The 18,762-nt window shown below is 40.6% G+C and overlaps 2 protein-coding genes across 9 annotated transcripts in view; both read right to left on the reverse strand.

Moving 5' to 3' along the window:
* Positions 1 to 10,604, reverse strand: part of KIAA2026 (KIAA2026 ortholog) — a 149,532-nt gene extending 138,928 nt beyond the window's left edge. For 6 of the 7 annotated variants that reach the window (XM_053656388.1, XM_053656389.1, XM_053656385.1 and 3 more), the window contains exon 1: positions 8,999 to 10,604. In XM_053656388.1, coding sequence (XP_053512363.1) covers positions 8,999 to 9,558 — 560 coding nt within the window. In that variant the 5' untranslated portion in view covers positions 9,559 to 10,604. Of the gene's footprint in view, positions 1 to 8,752; positions 8,974 to 8,998 lie in introns of those variants that run through there. The other variant, XM_053656390.1, reaches the window with a different exon arrangement.
* Positions 10,605 to 12,334: 1,730 nt separating this feature from the next.
* On the reverse strand, positions 12,335 to 16,926 carry RANBP6 (RAN binding protein 6). 2 transcript variants are annotated; one of them, XM_037156763.2, is made up of 2 exons: positions 16,781 to 16,926; positions 15,503 to 15,665 (listed from the first exon to the last, which is right to left on the reverse strand). In XM_037156763.2, exons 1-2 carry the CDS (start codon positions 16,914 to 16,916, stop codon positions 15,595 to 15,597), a joined length of 207 nt encoding a protein of 68 aa, XP_037012658.1. In that variant the 5' UTR covers positions 16,917 to 16,926; the 3' UTR covers positions 15,503 to 15,594. The 2 variants fall into 2 exon arrangements, with proteins under 2 accessions (XP_037012657.2, XP_037012658.1); XM_037156762.2 differs by having other exon boundaries at positions 12,335 to 16,926.
* Positions 16,927 to 18,762: the final 1,836 nt, after the last annotated feature.

An 18,762-nucleotide genomic window follows, 5' to 3' on the forward strand; every position in this document is an offset into this window, starting at 1 on the left:
AATGGAAGGGCGGGTAAAGTGCTTCCCAGATAAGCTAAAGTTAAAGGAGTTCATCATCACCAAGCCCTTATTATATGAAATCTTAAAGAGACTTATATAAGAAAAAGATAAAAAACATGTACAGTAAAATGATAGCAAACTCATAATTACTAACAACCATACCTAAAACAAAAACTAAGCAAACAACTAGAACAGGAACAGAACCACAGAAATAGAGATCACATGGAGGGTTAGCAATAGGAAAGGGGGAGGAGTACCAGAGGGAAAGGTACAGAGAATAAGTAGCATAGATGGTAAGTAGAAAATAGACAGGGGAGGGCAAGAATAGTATAGGAAATGTAGAGGCTAAAGAACTTACAAGTATGACACGTGGACATGAACTAAAGGGGGGAAATGTGGGTGGGAGGGGCTTCAGGGTGGAGGGGAGTGAAGAGGGAAAATGGGACAACTGTAATAACATAATCAATAAAATATATTTAAAAAATAAGGAAAATTATAGAAAAAAATTAGAAAAAGTGGAAGGGAAAATTAAAACTCACAGTTTTAATTTTAATGTAAAACTCACCCACCATTCCACCATCCAGTTACAACATTTAACAAAAGTGTAATATCTTACAACTTTGGTGATAAATATTTTAAGTCAATTTTTTACCTATCTATAGTTTATTTAAATTTGTAAATGATGGAAACAGCCCTGCCTGGTTTCAGAAGCTGTAACCGCCCCCATGGTTAAGGTTGAGTGAGTGACCTTGGGACCATAAGCCACTAAGGAGACAAAGAAGCTTATCTCCTTGGCAGGGGCACCACCCTGCCCCTTTTACTTCACCCTACCTGGCCCCCAGTGCTTGATCTGTTAGCCAATGATGGGTAAGATTCCCCAAGGGGGGAATGACCTAAGACAGGCACAATCATGGGGAGGCCGCAGGGAAGGACTTGGGGGAGCTATAGCAAAAGGGGGTGATGGACCCTTGCCCCTCAGCTTTGACAAAGCCTGATTCCTCATTCTGTCTGCAAGAAGTCTCCTGATCTCTTGGCTGCCTTATTTCCCCTGTCTGACTTAAGCCTGAAACAATGACAGAGGGCAGTGCAGCCCTGCACTGGAAAGGGCAAGTTCTCCAGGGTGACCAGGCCTAAGAAGGAATACATAAAATTATGTGAAACCTGTTTTGCTAAGAATGCTCTGAATTTTCTGATAAGGGTCTGAGCAGGATATGAGTTTGTTTCCCAAAGTTTTGTAGCCCTTTAGCTAACTGACCCTGACTCAGAATAAGCCCTCCTAGTTCTTTGTATGTTATCTATTGTTGGATCCTTACTGCCTAACAATGATTAATGACCTTTACCTGCATTCCTGTGTAAAATGAACCCAATAAAAGCCCACTGAGAAAAAGGTTATTGGCCCTTCTCCTTTGAGAGATCGGCGATGTTTCCTCCCCAAGTAGACCATGTCTTGGTAGACTTATCTGTGGCATCTGGTTGGGGGGCGGGGGGAGTCCCTACAGGCAGAGCCCCCCCAACATGTAAATACTAATTTCTTTTAGATAAAATCTTTTTAAACCATAAATATGCTTATTGTAGAAAAACAGAGCATAGAAAAGAGTTAAAAGAAAATGAAAAATAACTAGGATCTTTCTACTTAGAAATAACCACTATTAACACTTTGTTGGTCTTCCTAACTTCTTTTTTTCAATATAATACTTCATTTATTGGCTTTTAAGCATGACTAATTCTGGAACATTCACAGGTCCCAGGTAGAAGATGTTATACAAAGGGCTAGGTGACAGGTAATACTACCACTGGGGTTTATTAGTCTTTCCCAATTAAAAAAAGAGAATTACCTCAAGTAACTTAATATGTATTTGAAGATTCATATTACTATGCAAGTTCCTTGGAAATGAAAACTGCTATTATTTGTTCCAAGAACCTCTAATTTTATGGAGATAGCCTACAGATGATTTGAAAGCTAAAATACAACCATAAAGGGAACCCAACCCTCTCTCCAAAAACATAATCCCCCCCTTCTCTGGTTTATTTTTCTAGAAACAAAAATAAATACAAGGGCCCAAATACAATGAGAAGCAGACTACAAGGCAGAACACATTGGAATCTATTAGTGTATTTTTATTGTATTACACCAATATATTCTCAAACTAATACTTTCAAATGAAACAAAACCTCCTAAAACAATAAAGTATGTAAGCTTTCTATAAAATAATACCTTTTACTTATTCCAGAATAAATTCTTTTCAACTTTATTAACTGTCTGTTCTTAATAACCATTTCAGCTTTTAATACATTATACACACTTTAATCATATTCCTTTTCAAAAAGAGTTTATTTTTTTTAGAGAAAGGGGAAGGAAGGGAGAAAGAGAGGAAGAGAAACACTGATCAGCTGCCTCTCCTATGTTCCCCGACTAGGGACCCAATAGCAACCCAGGCATGTATGTACCCGGCCCAGGAATTGAATCTGCAACCTTTCACTTTGTGGGAGGACACCCAACTAACCGAGCCACATCAGTCAGGGCTAATCATATTCTTCTAAACTTTCATCTTTCCAGTGAAGACACTCAATCCTCACACAAAGGTCTGCTTTTAGTCCCCTCATATTTTACTAGACTCTATCCTGGGCAATCTCTTTCACTACCATTTCTTCAACCATCACTCTTCTGCAGGTTAATTCCTAATTAAACATCTCTAATCTAGCCCTACTCACTTTCCTGAGCTCCCAATAATTCTCAGTTATCTTCAGATAAATGCCTCCTCTCATGTTCCCTCAGCATCACCAGCACCTGGGATAGAATTCATTTCGGTTTATAATCATTTCCTTCATATCCCACATCCAATAGCTTGCCACTTTGCCACTTTACCATTTTACCAGCTGCATATACCTCTTTTGTATCCTCATCAACTCTTGTGTTCCTTCTGCTTATTATCTTTTAATGGAATTGACTCAATAGCCTTTTAATTGTTTTCCTTTCTTCATTCTCTCTCCTTCCATTTCAGCTTTAAAACCTCAAAATATTAGTAAAATCATGTCACACCCTTAGTTAAAACCTGTGATGAATCTACACTGCCTACATTTTAAATTCCTTAGGAAGCAATCAAGAATCTTCATAATTAGTCTCATCCTACCTTTCTAGACTTATCTGTCACTATAGTCCCTTACTGTCCTACACTCTAATCATTAGGTATAAACTATTGCTCTGGAATATTGTGTACTTTTCTGACTCTATATGTTTGTTTCTGTTTACTTACCACCTTGATTTAAGGAATAATGCCATGTTTATTATAGTATCTACAGAGCTTCACTTATCATAGTTCAAATAATTGTTTAATGAACTCCTCAATTTCACCTATTTTATCCACCCTCCAAAATTTTAACCTCTACAATAAAATCTAATGAACTATTTTTCAATCCCAGCTCCCTCCTCTCCCCTCGTAGTTTTAACTCCTTTGTACTCCCCTAATACTCTACAATAAAGCCTTTTTCAGCCAAATTAATTTAATTCAGAAGTGAAAAAAATTTTTAACAAATATATATTATATTCAAGCTCTATTCTTACCAAAACATTTTAAATGGCCAAAGTTAAAATTTTAGGTTCAGCTCTTTTGGGGTCATTGGTGATGCTTCTTCTTCTATAAAAGCTTTCAAAACATCATCACTTAAAATTTGCCAGAAGCAAAAATTCTTATTACTGACAGTTTCTAAAGCACTGTTGATAACTCTGTAACTATCAAGTATTCTCTATTCCTTTCCAGTTAGGTTTTCTCCCTATTTCTAATGTTAATTGATATTTCTTTTAGTTGCTTCAAATAAATGATAGTGCTTCTAAAATATAACTTTCTTAGACTTTCGCCAAGATGGAGGCGTAGGTGGAAACACCTTGAGTCCTCGCACAACCAAATCTAAAAACAACAAAGTTTTAACAATAATAAATGCAACCAAACCACACAGAAAATCGACAATACGGAGTCTGAAAACAACGAAATGCTCAGCTAAACCGGTAAGAGGGGCGAAGCCAGCAGCAGAGCAGGTTGGCCAAAAAGATCCCCGACTGGGGTGGTGCGCAGGCATCCGAAGGTGCGGATCCCAGGTCAGGAGCGAGCTAGCTACGGGCAGAGACAGGGAAGAGGCGCGGGTGGCTGGCTGCAGTCGGTCAAGCATTTGCCTGCAGATAAACCAGTGAAGAGGCGAGCACTGAGACCACACGGCGCAGGGCGGCTGCCTCCCACATCTCCGCTCAGATAAACAGGCGGGGAGAGCGGTGGGACAGAACGGGTGAGAAGAGGACCGCCATTGCTCCCTCTCTGACCCCGCCCCCACATACCACATCACAAACCAGCAACCTGGGTGGCCCCACTCTGGTGAATTCCTAAGGCACCTTTCCTCATATGTAACAGGCACAAACAAATAAAAACATAGCTCAAGAACAACTCAGAGCCCCAGAGACAATAAATCTAAGTGATGAAGAAATAGCCAAACTTTCAGATGCACAGTTCAAAACACTGGTGATCAGGATGCTCACAGAACTGGTTGATTTTAGTCACAAATTAGAGAAACACATGAAGGCTAAACTAATTGAAATGAATGGTAATGCACAGGAAACCAATAATAATGGAAAGGAAACTGGGACTCAAATCAAGGGAGTAGACCAGAAGGAAGGAAAAAATGAACAAACAGAAAAGGATGAAGAAACAAGAATTCAAAAAAATGAGGAGAGGCTTAGGAACCTCCAGGATATCTTTAAACGTTCCAACATCCAAATTATAGGGGTACCAGAAGGGGAAGAGGAACAATCACAAGTGGAAACCTTATTTGAACAAATAATAAAAGAGAACTTCCCTGCTCTGGCAAAGGAAATAGACTTCCAGGAAATCCAGGAAGCTCAGAGAGTCCCAAAGAAGTTGGACCCAAGAAGGAATACACCAGGGCACATCATCATTACATTAGCCAAGATTAAAATGAAGAAGAGAATCCTAGAAGCAGCAAGAGATAAGAGGACTGTCACCTACAAAGGAGTTCCCATTAGACTGTGGATTTCTCAAAAGAGACCTTACAGGCAAGAAGGGGCTGAAAAGAGGTATTCCAAGTCATGAAAACCAAAGACCTACAACCAAGATTGCTCTATCCAGCAAAGTTTTCATTTAGAATGGAAGGACAGATAAAGTGCTTCTCAGATAAGATCAAATTCAAGGAGTTCATCATCACCAAGCCCTTATTATATGAAATGTTAAAGGGACTTACCTAAGAAAAAGAAGATAAAAAAGATGAACAGTGAAAGGACAGCAAACTCACAGTTATTAACAACCACACCTAAAACAAAAACAATCTAAGAGGACAGCTAGATCAGGAGCAGAACCACAGAAATGAAGATCACATGGAGGGTTAGCAACAGGGGAGTGGGAGAAGGAGGAGGGAGAAGGTACAGAAAATAAGTAGCATAGATGATAAGTAGAAAATAGGGGGGAGGGCAAGAATAGTATGGGAAATATAGAATCTAAAGAACTTGAGACACATGGTCATAAACTAAAGGGGGGAATGATGGGGGAGGGGGTGTGCAGGGTGGAGGGGAATGAAGGGGGGAATAGAACAACTATAATGGCATAATTAATAAAATACATTTAAAAAATGATCAAATAAAATTAGAATATACCTATGTTGCATTATTTTCTTTCCTCACCCTAATCAATCATCCTGCATATCTCCTGGGGTGTAGACTACTCTGGAGACCACACTGTAGCCATACGAAAGTACCAGTAGTTCCCAGAAACACTATAGTGTTTCATGCATTGAATTCACTGCAGTTCACCATTCTTGAATGCCCATATTAAACCCTCCAAAAAAACTCCAATAGCAATATTCAACTTCAAGAACCAGTTCAAGTGTAAACTTCTCTATGATACCTTGTAACTACTGTAGTCCTTCCTCCTTCACCCTCCTCCTCTCAATTGCCATTTGCAGGCTTTTCTCCTCCCCTTCAGATTTAGGGCTCCTTCCTCTTAAGTTCTCCTGCACCTTGTTTATATGTCTATTATAGAACCATTATCTTTTTCTAAGTATGTTTCCCTACTTGACTATAAATCAGTAAGAGCTGAGAATTTACCTTTTTATCTCAGCGACCTGAATGTCTAATGCTGGCAGATACTCTCACATAAAACCAACTAACCTAGCTTAACACTCACTCACATAGCAGAAGTAAAGAAATTGAGATTCAAGTAATACAATGATTCCCAAGTACTAATGCCACTAATACTCTATAATATTGCATCCTTTTTACCAAGGTACAAAAATGTACCTTGTTTTAGGCTCACTAATATGTGGAGCGGATATAAAGTTCTCCTTACTGTAAATTTGAGAATAAGAGTTAGCCCTGGCTGGTGTGGTTCAGTGGACTGAGTGCTGGCCTACAAACCAAAGGGTCACTGGTTGGATTCCCAATCAGGGCACATGCCTGGGTTGCAGGCCAGGTTCCCAGTAGGGGGTGAGGGAGAGGCAACCACACACTGATGTTTCTATCCTTCTTTCTCCCTCCCTTCCCCTCTGTCAAAAAAATAAATTAAATTAAATCTTAAAAAAGTTAACTCAATATCTAATATATATCAGAAGACAAAAGAAAACTTAAATAATAATATCTAAGTGATTGTGTTTATTACTAAAATATCACATAGAACTTATTTATAAATAAGGTATCTGAATAAGTTATGCTGAAAATCATATTCATATAAACAGTCTATACACTATTGCTCTGGAACATCATGTATTTTAACTGCATACCAAAGAGTTGCAACTGATGCTTTTTCTCAGATTTTAGGCTAGTACATAAAATGAAATGATTTCCTATTATCAAGAAGTATGACCTGGCAAACCTATTATTTACAAAATGTTTACATATATCAAACAAGTAAGGGACTCAAAACTTCATCTTTTTGAGTCCATCATATTACTTTTTTCTCCTAAAATAAAGTCATTTTATCTCTACCTGGCTAGTATGGCTCAGCTGGTTGGGCACAGTCCTTGAAATAGAAAGGTTACCCATCAGGGCACATGCCTGAGCTGCAAGTTCAGTCCCCATTTGGGGCACATAAGGAAGGCAGCCAATTGATGTTTCTCTCTCACACTGATGTTTCTCTCCCTCTCTTCCCCCCTCCCTTCCCCTCTCTCTAAAATTAAATAATAATAATAATTTTATTTCTCTTGAACTGATAATATCAGAAATACATTTGTAAACAACAGAATATTGCAAATTTTAATTTGTAACTGTGGATTCTACTAAATCATATCGGACTGAACATTAGCCATGGGGATTCTAACCATTTAGAAATTTACCTTCATGCAAAAGAGACAGTCTCCCTGATCTTTTGTGGGACTAAAAAAATTATTTATTACACACACTATGTTTCTGAAAATACTTCAGTTCATTTAAACCTCTATGCTACTTCTTAACACTTTCAAACAGCCAGTCTCATGCCTTGTTCTAAATCCTGTTTCTGTATCTGTAAAATGGATGCTTGGATTAAATGAAATCTATGGTTCCTTCCAGGTTTAAAATCCTGTGACAGCAATTTGGAGTATATTTTACTACTTAAAATAATAACTCGTGTAAGGACTGTTTTTATGTTGGTCATAACTATTGTACAAAGCACTGTGGAGTCAAGGGTAACAAATACAATACCCAAGTATACTAAAAATACATTGAAAGTAACTTACAAAGCAAATTTGTAAATAATTATTCTGCTACCAAATACTTTATGAAAGGATTCAAGAGTTTGCTTAGTTTAAACAGAGCTTCCCTCTATTTAACAGTTAATGACTGTTAACTACTGATTTCAATGAAAAAAGTCACTGCGGTTGAAAACAACATAGAGAAGCCAGTGACAAATTATTTTTAAAATACAAAAATAAATCAAGGGCCAAGAAATTAACACAACTTTTCAGGAGCTATTCCATAAAAACACTAGTAAAATGCCCAGTTTCAGATATAAGGAAAATACTCCTTTTATTCAACTGCTACTATAATGGTTAACACATTGGGCTGACTATGGGATGAGCACCACTGACTTAACATTTAACTCATTTAATCCTACAGCAACCCCAAGAGGTAGGTATAATTATTATACCCCTTTTACAGATGAGGGAACGAACCCCAAAAAGGTAAAGCGACTTGTTCAAGTTCACTTCAGCTAGTAAAAAAAGAGTCAAACTATTATTCAACTATTTCCAACAATTATTTTTCTATTTAGAAAAAATTGCCACTTGAGATATTAATTTGACTTGTATAAATTACATAACTATGATAAGTTATTATGCTTATTTTCGTAGCTTCCATCATTTCCTCTTATAAAGAAAAATAACCGACTGTGAATATATGGATAGAGTATACCACTAGCACAGTGCCCTCTGAACTGCTTATAATTTCTGGTATAATAAACACAAATATCTAAACATATTAACAGTTTTGCGTTGATGCACCCACTCTCGTTGCAAAAATTCAGTCTCCTCAAATGAAACAGAAAAAAGATCGGGAATATACCAAAGTAATCATTAACCATTTAACAACTCCATAAATCTCTGATACCCGACGTGGGAAGAAAAACGATACTATTATCTTTAATGGTCTGAAACAACCGCCTTTTTACATGAGCTAAAATTATTTTCCTAACAATATCTCATCCCCAAACTGTCTAAAAGATGCAGGTCCAACTTCCATCCTACTAAAACTTTTCCTCTGCCACTTTATATGTACAAATTTTACCTGCTCTTAGGCTCTGGCCTCGGCTTCCTTCTCAACTTCTTTTCATCGGAGTGCTGGGTTCGTGCACCCAAATCCACTACACTGGCGGATCCCCGCCCTGCGCTGCTACTCCTCCCAGGGTTCTCCCGCACCGACTCAGCACCTATCAGCGACGCCCCCCGGCCTCAGGCCCAACCCATCCTCGGACACGTGCTAGGGTGTGTTTGTGTCAGTCCGTCAGTCCCACCTGGGACTAGATTCACTCACCGAGAAAGAAGCGCCAACTTCTGCTCCAGCATCATCTCCAGCTTCTGGCCCTGTCTGGACATCCAATGGTCCACACCATGCAGGCGGTAGCACATCTCCAGCATCGACCTGAAGTCCGCCACGAACTCGGTGATGCCCCGATACTGGCCGCTACTGAACTTCTCCTCCATCTTCAGCAGACACATGCCCTGCCCAGGCGGCAGCGGGAGGGAGCGACTGCCCCGGCCCCCACTGCGAGGCCCCTCGATCGCCTCCTCCTCCCCGCTGGCAACGCCCCCCAAGGGCTGCAAGAAGGGGGCGGTGAGGCCCCGGTGCTTTTCCTGCAGGAACTCTCCCAGGATGCGGTAGCCCTGCTGCAGCTCATAATTTAGTTCTTGCTCCTTACAGCCACCGCCCCCGACCACCATCGCCACCTCCTCCTCCTGGCCATCCACATCTTCCAGCGAAGAGGCAGTCCTCCCTCCGGCCGGCCCTGAGGCCGGGGCCACCACTGCCACCTCCTCCTCGTCCTCTTCCTCGGCCAGCGGCGGCGGCCGCGCCTCCTCTCCGACCGGCTTCATCTCCCCCAGCGTCTAGGGCACGCTCACGCCCCCGGCAGGCCCAGGTTGGGCGATGTGGAGCCGCCGCTCGAGGCGCCAAGGGATGCGTGAGCGCGGGCCGCTTCTTCAGGGCTCAGCCGAACCGCGCAGCCCCAACCGCATCGGGCCTTGCTCTCCTCAGCAGCCGGCTCGACTCAGTGCGCGGTGGGGTCTTGAGCTCGCCGCCAGTGGGGCGGGGTTACATGGCGCGCGGGGGATGGGGGAGAGGAGAGCCTAGGTGCCCTCCTCTCCCCTCCCCCCGGCAACGGCGCGCGGCCCTCGCTTGCCTCACTCCTCCGCGCCCCGCCCGCTCTTCACCCACCAGGCCTGGCCTGGCCGCCGCGGCCTCCGCGCCCCACCCCCTCCCTGGCCGGCTAAGGGACTGGGAGGGGGCGAGACGGAAGGTGGAGGGGGTCTCCTCTCGCCTCCCGGGAGGAGGCCACTGGGCTGGGCTGCGGAAGCTCGGTCTCCTCCTCCTCCTCAGCTCCCTCACACCCTCTCCCGCCCGTCTCTACCTTCGGGGCACTCGGGCAAGGAGGAGGCGGCGCGCGGACCCAGCCCGGCGACAACTGTCAGTTAGGATCCCCGCTGGGCAGCGGGTGGGGGGAGGGGTGTAGGGGGAGGAGGCAAGGGGAGGGGCAGAGAGAGAAGAGGGAGGGCACTCAGGTCCCCCCTCCCCCCGACGGGGAGAGCTGTGGAGAAAAGCGAAGAAAAAGGGTTCGTCGCCATCCACTCTGCGCATGCGTAGTACAGCAACTCCGCCCCCTTCGCGTCCCACCCCGGCACGCGAAAGCAGGGACTTCGGCACCTCCACACGTCCTGAGGCTTGGTAGGTTGCGCGGACCAATGATGTCATCCGTTTGTAGACAAGCGAAGGGTGTAGTGGAGAGGGAAGCAGGGCGCTTGCGCAGCTTTACACTGCACCTCCAGAAAGGCCGAAGGGCTTTAAAAAGCGATTGCTTGAGGATACTTTTTTTGCGAGAGATCTTTACTAGCGCTAAAAACTAAAATTAACCGAGGCAGAGCCTACTAGATAACTTTTGTTAATAGCAAGTGAAAAGAAGGCACAAAATGTAAATCCTTTCGTACTGTAATTTATTTTCTTTGCGCACAGCAAAGCTAGTTACCCCCTTGGGATAACTAGGTTTTTAACATAAAATGAGAATTTTGAAAAGTGTAAAAAGGGAGTTCAAGAACTCGACTAACTGAAACATGTCCACATGCAAGAGAAAAGGAGATTGTACAACTCGGATTTCTGCAACTCCTGTCTCCAGTTCTTAACATCAATTCCTGTTTTGGAAACCTCATGTTTTTCATTAAAATGAAAAAACAGATCAACACATTCTTGAGATTTGCTAAGAATAAAGGAATATAGACTTTGGACTAAAAACAGTTTTCAAATATTTCAAGTCTAAGCTGTACAGTGTTAGCTATTAGTTGTTAGCATGGCTTTCCAATCTCACTACACATTTTTGTTTGAGATAATGTCTAAAAAGTGGACCCATCATTCCATTAATTTATGTGTTGTTTAAAAGTAGGTGGGCAGAAAGGAACTAATGGTTCCTTAAAGCAGACATTACCATTTTGTCATGCTCTGTCTGAAAGATGCACACAATACTTTCTATTCAGAATAAGAAATAATGCATTTTTTAAAAGTAAAAGCTATATAACTAAGTGGTCAGGATATTCTGACTCTTGAGGGTGTTTTTCATTAAAGAGTTACATTTTATTAGACACTTAACAGCATTCTCTTCTCAGAGCCTATAGATGTACATCGGCTCACAGAAACGAAGGCAGGTAATTACTTAAGCAACTGGCAAACAAAAAATGTCTGACTGGCCACCCCTCATTTCCTTTGACAAAGCCCAGAAATGTGGATCCACACTACAACAGCAAATAACCCCTTTCCTCTTTAGCCACCAGTCCTATTTCAGGACTCTCAGATACTAGCTTGCATTTGTTGAACCCCGTGCCCCTCATTATCTCCTTTAATTCTCACAACAATCCTATCAGCTCAGTATTATTCGTATTTTACAGATAAAGAAACTGATGTTAAAGTTAACAAAGTAGTTTGCCAAATTTCAAATCTAGGTCTGTCATACTTCAAAATCCTCCAGGGGCCTAATTCCTAGTTACCTGGCAGATTTGCTCATTCTTCATGTACAAGAGTGTAGGAAATAGCAAGAAATGTTGATCAAGAACTTCTTAATTAAGGAATATTAAGATAAAGAAGTTCCGCTAAGTTGAAGGAACCTAGTTGTAGATTGTGAAGACACCAAGATGATTGTGACAAGGTCTTTGAACTTAAAAAAATCATATATGTATGTATATATATATATATATACATATGAAATATGTTGATTGTAGGTGAATTAGAAAATAGAGATAAACGAGTTTCAAGAAAGATGGTCATTTATCCTACTAACCAGAGAAAACTTCTGTGAATATTTTGTGGTGGGATTTTTGCATTTATTTATTTATTTATTTATTTATTTATTTATTTATACTTTTTCATTTATCTTAAACTTAAAATTGTGACTACGCTGTACTTAAAGTCATTTTCTTCCCCTCCCTCTCACTAATAATAAATAATTGTACAGAATGGATAGGAATTGCCTATCTAAAATCTCACTTTCATGTCTCTAACCACAATGGCCTAGATGGCCTGCTTATCTGAAGTGGAAGGGGGTAAACTGGATAATCTAATATAAAAAGCATTCCAAAGCATAAAAAAGAAAAGCAGAAATGCAAACAACAGTAATAATACCTACCATTTATTAAGCACGTAATGGTTCTTAAATACTTGCTAACATACATAGTACTCACAATAGCGCCAGGAAATCATGATAGATGTATTTTTAAACTTTGGATCAGTAATTTACTGAGTAGAAAGCTTTTTCTACCCTACAAAAGCTTAACATTAAAGACTGACATTCCAATGAATATAATTAACCCTAGATTTCTAGATCTGTTTTCTTATAATGTATATGTAATGCTAAATGACTGGTCTCAAAGCTGTTTTCTTTTTCATGTTTAAAAATAAAATCAATTTTGCTTCCCTTTTATTTTCATAATAGAATACTCCTTAGCACTAGTATAGAATCTATTAAGAACTTCAAAATGGAAATGTACTTAAGCCCCATTTAAATCAGGCTTCTATTCTTGTTGAGCCACTCTTCAGGAGAAAAATAGCATACATACACAAGACAATATTCTGCTCAAACAAATAACACTGACTGACTCCCACAAATACTCATTACTTTCTATTTGTCAAACACTGTGTTATACAGTATGTCATAACACAGTACCAGTGTTAGATGTACCAGGACACCCTTTTCAATAACCATGGTTCCTAGAATCCTGAATAACTTAGTAACTTACAGATGAGCCTAAGAACATTCTAAAGTTTTTATAACTCTCCGCTGGACACTGGGAAATAGAGCATGGATATGTCTCACCCAGTTCTGAGGAAGACATTATGAAGGAGTTCATATACATTATATAGAAATCTCCCCACATCCACTGCAGTATCTCAAAACTCTCCCAATTGCAGTATCCTCCCCTTACCATGAAAACCAGGAATATTACCAAGGAGGAATAAACCTATAACTATCCTTCACCCAAAATTCCAAAGATGTTTGTCCTGTAAGTTCTCCTGTCCTAACTCGTGAGCTCTTAGTATCTTGTGATAGGCAGCTTGACATCTTGACACCAAGTATATTGCTTGCCCAGTGTCAATAATTCAGACATAGTGAATTTATATATTTAGCACAACTAGGAGAAAGGTGACAAACATTCTAAGATGATGGAAGCACAGGTTATCACCAAGATCTGTGTTTACAGGATAAAACATGCAAGGTGAACAGAAGGTTATAACACTGACTAATCCTGGAGAAACGTGGAAGAAATACAAACTGCTTAGCAGAGAGAGAACAGTTCTCTCAATTTAAATGAAATCCACTCACAACACATATTTGGAGTTACTTTTCAGGTAGATGATATTCAAGTGATATTAAAGTGCTTCAAGCAAAATTTAGCAACTCCTGTAAGGCTTCCTGATGCTCATCATCTAGTTGGGATATGCATTCCAACCACAATTCTTCAGAAGTCTGTACCTGACGCACAACACTGGCTAGGCGTTTAGCACAAGGATCTTCATAGTTAAGAGTCTCATTAATTTTTCCTTCTGCAATTATACTGATTATTTTGGGGAGATTGGAATTATTTGGACCAAGTACAACTGGGTGGTTACTTTCAATTAAGTCACAGAGAAAACTCAAAGTCTGAATAGCTTCCTCTTTATCCTCCTGCAGTGGAAGCCATGACAACCAGTATGGAAGAACTTCATCTACATTTACACAGCTAGGCTTAAACCTCAAAATCTTGCCTACTGCTGAGATACAGTTCTCTGTAGCAATGACATTTTTTTTAGTTTTGGAACTTGCACACTTAATTACTTTTACCAGCAGTGGAACAGCTTCTGAGCATAAAGAATGATAATCATCTCCACCGAACTGTGCCATAACACCTAGGCCATAAGCAGCAGCTTGCCTGACTTCAGGGTTGTTATCTCGCATATTTAGTAGCATTGGCCACCGAAAGTATTCTACATATTTAAATGAGGTTGGACTACAGTGTTCTATAATATCATCAAATATGCACAATCCCCACTGTCTGTCTGGCCATGGCCTACTAGAACAAATTAGATTCACAATTAATGGAAGCAGTCGTTCAAACCACGGTAAAATCTTTTCTTTATAACTACTAAATAATGAGTGCAAAATATCTGATACTTTGGTCAGAATGTAAACATCACATTCATCCTCATCTTGCAAGGACATTTCAACCTGTTGATCATAGTTTTCATCTTGTCTTTTAACTTGTCTCAGTTCTTGGTTTTTAAAGTGCCCTTCAAGTTTTGCTTTCAATATTTCTCCCAGTTCTTCCAAGTGTTCATCATTAAGGCACCCATCTCCCATTACTTCAATGGACTTTGCAAAAGAACTCATTATCTCTGAGAGTACATCTGTATCAGGTTCAGTCCCAATCGCCTTGATTAAGGGATCACATATGAATTGCCACATCTGTGCAAGATACTCTGGACCTCGAATTCTTGCACATTCCAGGAGAACAGGCATGGACTCAGCTGCTGCCACTCTCACATTGTCATGGAAATAAAATTTCAGTAAAGGAACCATCAGCCTTACAATTTGTTCTGTATAGTCCACAAGTCCTTCCCTTAATTCCTTAGCATAGTAAACCAACATTTGGCAAGCAGTTGCTTTTGCTTCAAGTCCTGAAGTTTTAATTCCAAAACTTTGCTGGTCTCCAAGATTTACAAATTGCCAGCCATCATCATCACTCATATTCTCCACATCTTGTGTGTCTAAGAGAGCAACATCAGGTTTAGCCGAAGCAGTCTTAATAAGAGGCTCAATAACCAGTGGGAGGTACTGTTGAAAATCATTTCCAAGAATTTTACACATTCTGGCCCATGCTGAAACCATATAAGAGGTCTGGGGGTCATCATCTTCTACGTTATTTAAATCTGATTGTGTCTTCAACAATAGCTGCATCACATTTGATGCATCTTGCATAAATTTTTCCTTCCCAACAGCAAGACCAACATGACTAATGCATTCAATAGTTTTTCCTTTCAGAAGCTTGAGTTCCCTTTGAACAGCAAGTTCAACAATGTGCTTCAGTGATGGCATAAATATATCATAATATGGAACAAATTTTTCTTCTATTGTATCTGCAACTGAGGCTATGGTTGTCACAAGCTGTTCCAAGGCCAACTTAGTTCCATTCCGAATCAACTCTTGAAGTTTAATCACCAAGATGGAATGTAAATTTCTCACCATACTATCCAAATATAGAACTAGCAATGACTTGGGGCAGTCTTCAATAAAAATAACAAGTGCAGAAGCTGCATGTGATTGTACACGCTGATTACCTTGATTCTCCATGGTACGCAAAAGAGCCACAATCACCGTTTCATGGAATTTCTTTTGGAAGTTAGGTGCAAAATCTGTAGCCATCTGTCCAAGTGTAGTACAGGCAGCAGCCCTCACCCTTGGATGAGGATCCTGAAGAAAAAGCAAAACAGAGTTAACTGTTTCATCTAGAATTGGTTCCATTTGCTGATGGCATCCTTCTCCGATAGCAGATAGGGCCATTAATCCAGCATGTCGGTATTTCCAGTCAGGGCTCTGAAGCATCTGCATAATATGCTCCTTAGTGATTGGTAAAACAAGTTTTCCACCAAGCCCACAAGCCAGTCTGTCTAGTGCACTCTCAGCAGCAACTGCATTGCTGTCAAAATCATCTTCTTCCATTTCATCAGCATTTACCCAGTCCTCATCATCTTGTAGATCAACCATCATTCCTAATATATGAGGAATTGCCTGTGCAATAATATTTGTATGTTTTTTCAACATTGGGGTTGCAGTTTCAGACAAGGTCACAATTACTTCAAGGGCCAGTTGGCGTTGCAGGTTACTGAGTCTAGAGTCTCCACATAACTTTAGACTCAACTTGAGAGTCTCTTCTAAATAAGGACCCAAATATTTAGGTACAGTATCTGCAATCTCAACAAGGGATTCTAGCACTGAATCGTCATCCTGGTAGCACGAGTCATTCACAGCCTGTAAGATTCCAGGAAGCAAGTCTGCAAAGTCTTTGAAAAGAGCAATATTATTCTCATTGGCAAGTACAAATGCAGCTGCAGCTCTAGCAGATAATGTCCTGATTGCTGGATGTTCTTGATCTTGAATACACTGGTCCAACAACCGTTTGATGATATCCAAATCATGCCGCTCTTGGTTCCCAAAAATCCCAGGAAAGTGCCAGAAAACGTGAAGTGCAACTTCCCACAGAACCACATTTTTAGAGTAGATTGAATCAATAAGAAACTTCAGACCTTCTGGCCAGTGGTTAGTGCCATCCTCATCTATCAAATTCCTGGCCAGCACAGCAAAAATATCACAAAGTTTTTTCCTCATACTAGCATGTGTTTCTAACTTAACAGCCAGTATCAGTTCAATCTTGACATCCCTCTGAACATCAGAAGGCAGATTTGGATAGACTTCCTCAAACCCAGAGGACAAAAGCCGTCGTAGCAGTGCGGCAGCCATTTGTCTCACCTCATAACCTGCTCTTCTATTTCTGACAGCATCTAAGAGGAATGTAGTCTTACACAGACCTGGGATATTTTCATAGACTTCCTCTGCCTGCCTCCGCACCATACAGCTTGGATTGATAAGGTTCTTCAGAAGCTGGTAAAACTCTTGCTTTCCCGACACGGTGGCCGGTAACCCTGCCGCCCCGGCCGCCGCCATCGCGCTCTGTCAAAGCTACCGCGACTGAGAAGGAAGGAGGGGGGTCTGTGACTTCAAGCAGTGACGCAAGCGAGGCGCCGGCGGGAATGGGCGGGGCCGCTCCTTCCTTTGCTGCCGGGCTAACTAGGGTGCGCTTTGGAAAGTGGGGAGCCAGCCTAGTGCCGGGGATATGTGGGAACCGGTTGGGGACTAGGGGCATCCTTTATCTGTTTTCCAATCAGGTAAAAGTGCACCTGCAGAGTGGGGAAAAGGAAAGAAAATTATGAATATTGATTGTATTAGAATGAGATTATGGGTGATTCTCCCCTTTTTTTCTAAACTGTCTCTATAGTTACAGTTTAATTTTAAAACAATTAGTACACCTTGAAACCGGCTAAGTGAAAGAAGCTCATCACAAAAGATCTCATGTTGTATGATTGCATTTAATATATATTTTTAATTCTTACCCAAGAATGCTTATTGATTTTAAGTAGAGAAGAAGGGAGAAACCAGTGGGTTGCCTCAGGATCACACCATAATGGGAGATTGAACCTGCAACCTGTGCATGTGCTCTGATTTGGATGGAACCTGCAACATTTTGGTGTACCAGACCACACTCCAACCGAGCCTGCGAGGGGTGCTGATTTCATTTACAATATATGAAAGGTCTTGAATAGTCAAAATTATACAGAGGCTGAGGGGAGTGGAGAATGGGGAATGACGGCTGTCAGATATGGAGTTTCTTTTGGGGTGATGAAGATGTCTCAATAATGATTGGATCTTTTGTATTATTACTTTGCCACTCTGTCATTTTGACCCTTAGTTTTCAAGATTGGCAGGATAAGTATAATACAATATAATTTTATGAGAAATGGAAACGGAGATTAATGGATTTGCTTAAAATGACACAGCTAAGTGTCAATTTCACCTCTTCTGAAAGCAACACTAATGCTCTTTCTTCTTACCACTTGCCCATGATTATTCTTGGTTTTGCAACATGATCAGAGGCCTTCACCTATTGCAAAGTTGGTCTTAAACTTATCCAAGTGGGCTTAATTTTAATTTTGTAAAATACTACTGTATATACCCACACCGATAGAAAACCACAAAGTAGTCAGTATCATAAATTGCATTGTAATAAATAATACTATGCTCCTCTAGGAGGAAACCATGTTCTGTAAACTCATTCTGTCGACTGAAAACCAACTGCATAAGAATCACCTGAGATACTTTTTAAATGTAGGTATTAGATCTTAAGCTCTGAACTACTGAATCAGTTTTAACCAACACACTGGGTTTTCATATAAATATTAAAATTTGAGAACCATTGATGAAATCAGTTATGCTCTGAACCCAAGATCTTAACTACAGTTCTACATCTTGCTCCACACATGATTCTTACTGTTCCTTGAAAAAAAATCAAACCGCAGGGACTTGCATTTGCTGTTTCAGGAAATGTTAATAGGAATATGTAAGGGGAAAGACTTCTTCTAACACTATATCTATTAGCATATTAAAGACATTAAAAACTACAGTAAGATACTAACACAGACCCATCCAATATTTTACATTTAAAAGTCTGAAAGTATCAAGTGTGGTGGGAAAGTGGAACAACAGGGAACTCAGTTATATTTTTGTTGATAGCAAAAGTAAGTTGGTATAAACACTTTGAAAAAATGTTTGGAAAATTCTGGATGAAGATTAGGTAATAAACCCTGGCTGGTGTGGCTCAGAGGATTGAATGCCAGCCTATAAACCAAAGGGTTGCCAGTTCAATTCCCAGTCAAGTCACATGCCTGGGTTACAGGCCAGGTCCCAGTAGGGGGTGTATGAGCAGCAACCACTCATTGATGTTTCCCTCTTTTTC

The sequence above is a fragment of the Artibeus jamaicensis genome, unplaced genomic scaffold (genome assembly GCF_021234435.1).
Source record: "Artibeus jamaicensis isolate MK-2021 breed Jamaican fruit bat unplaced genomic scaffold, CSHL_Jam_final scaffold_1964, whole genome shotgun sequence".
Taxonomy (NCBI): Eukaryota; Metazoa; Chordata; class Mammalia; order Chiroptera; family Phyllostomidae; genus Artibeus; species Artibeus jamaicensis.

What these genes read in the sequence shown, in the direction of transcription:
- RANBP6 (XM_037156762.2), bottom strand. Translation starts at nt 16,916, where the DNA reads ATGGCGGCGGCCGGGGCGGCAGGGTTACCGGCCACCGTGTCGGGAAAG.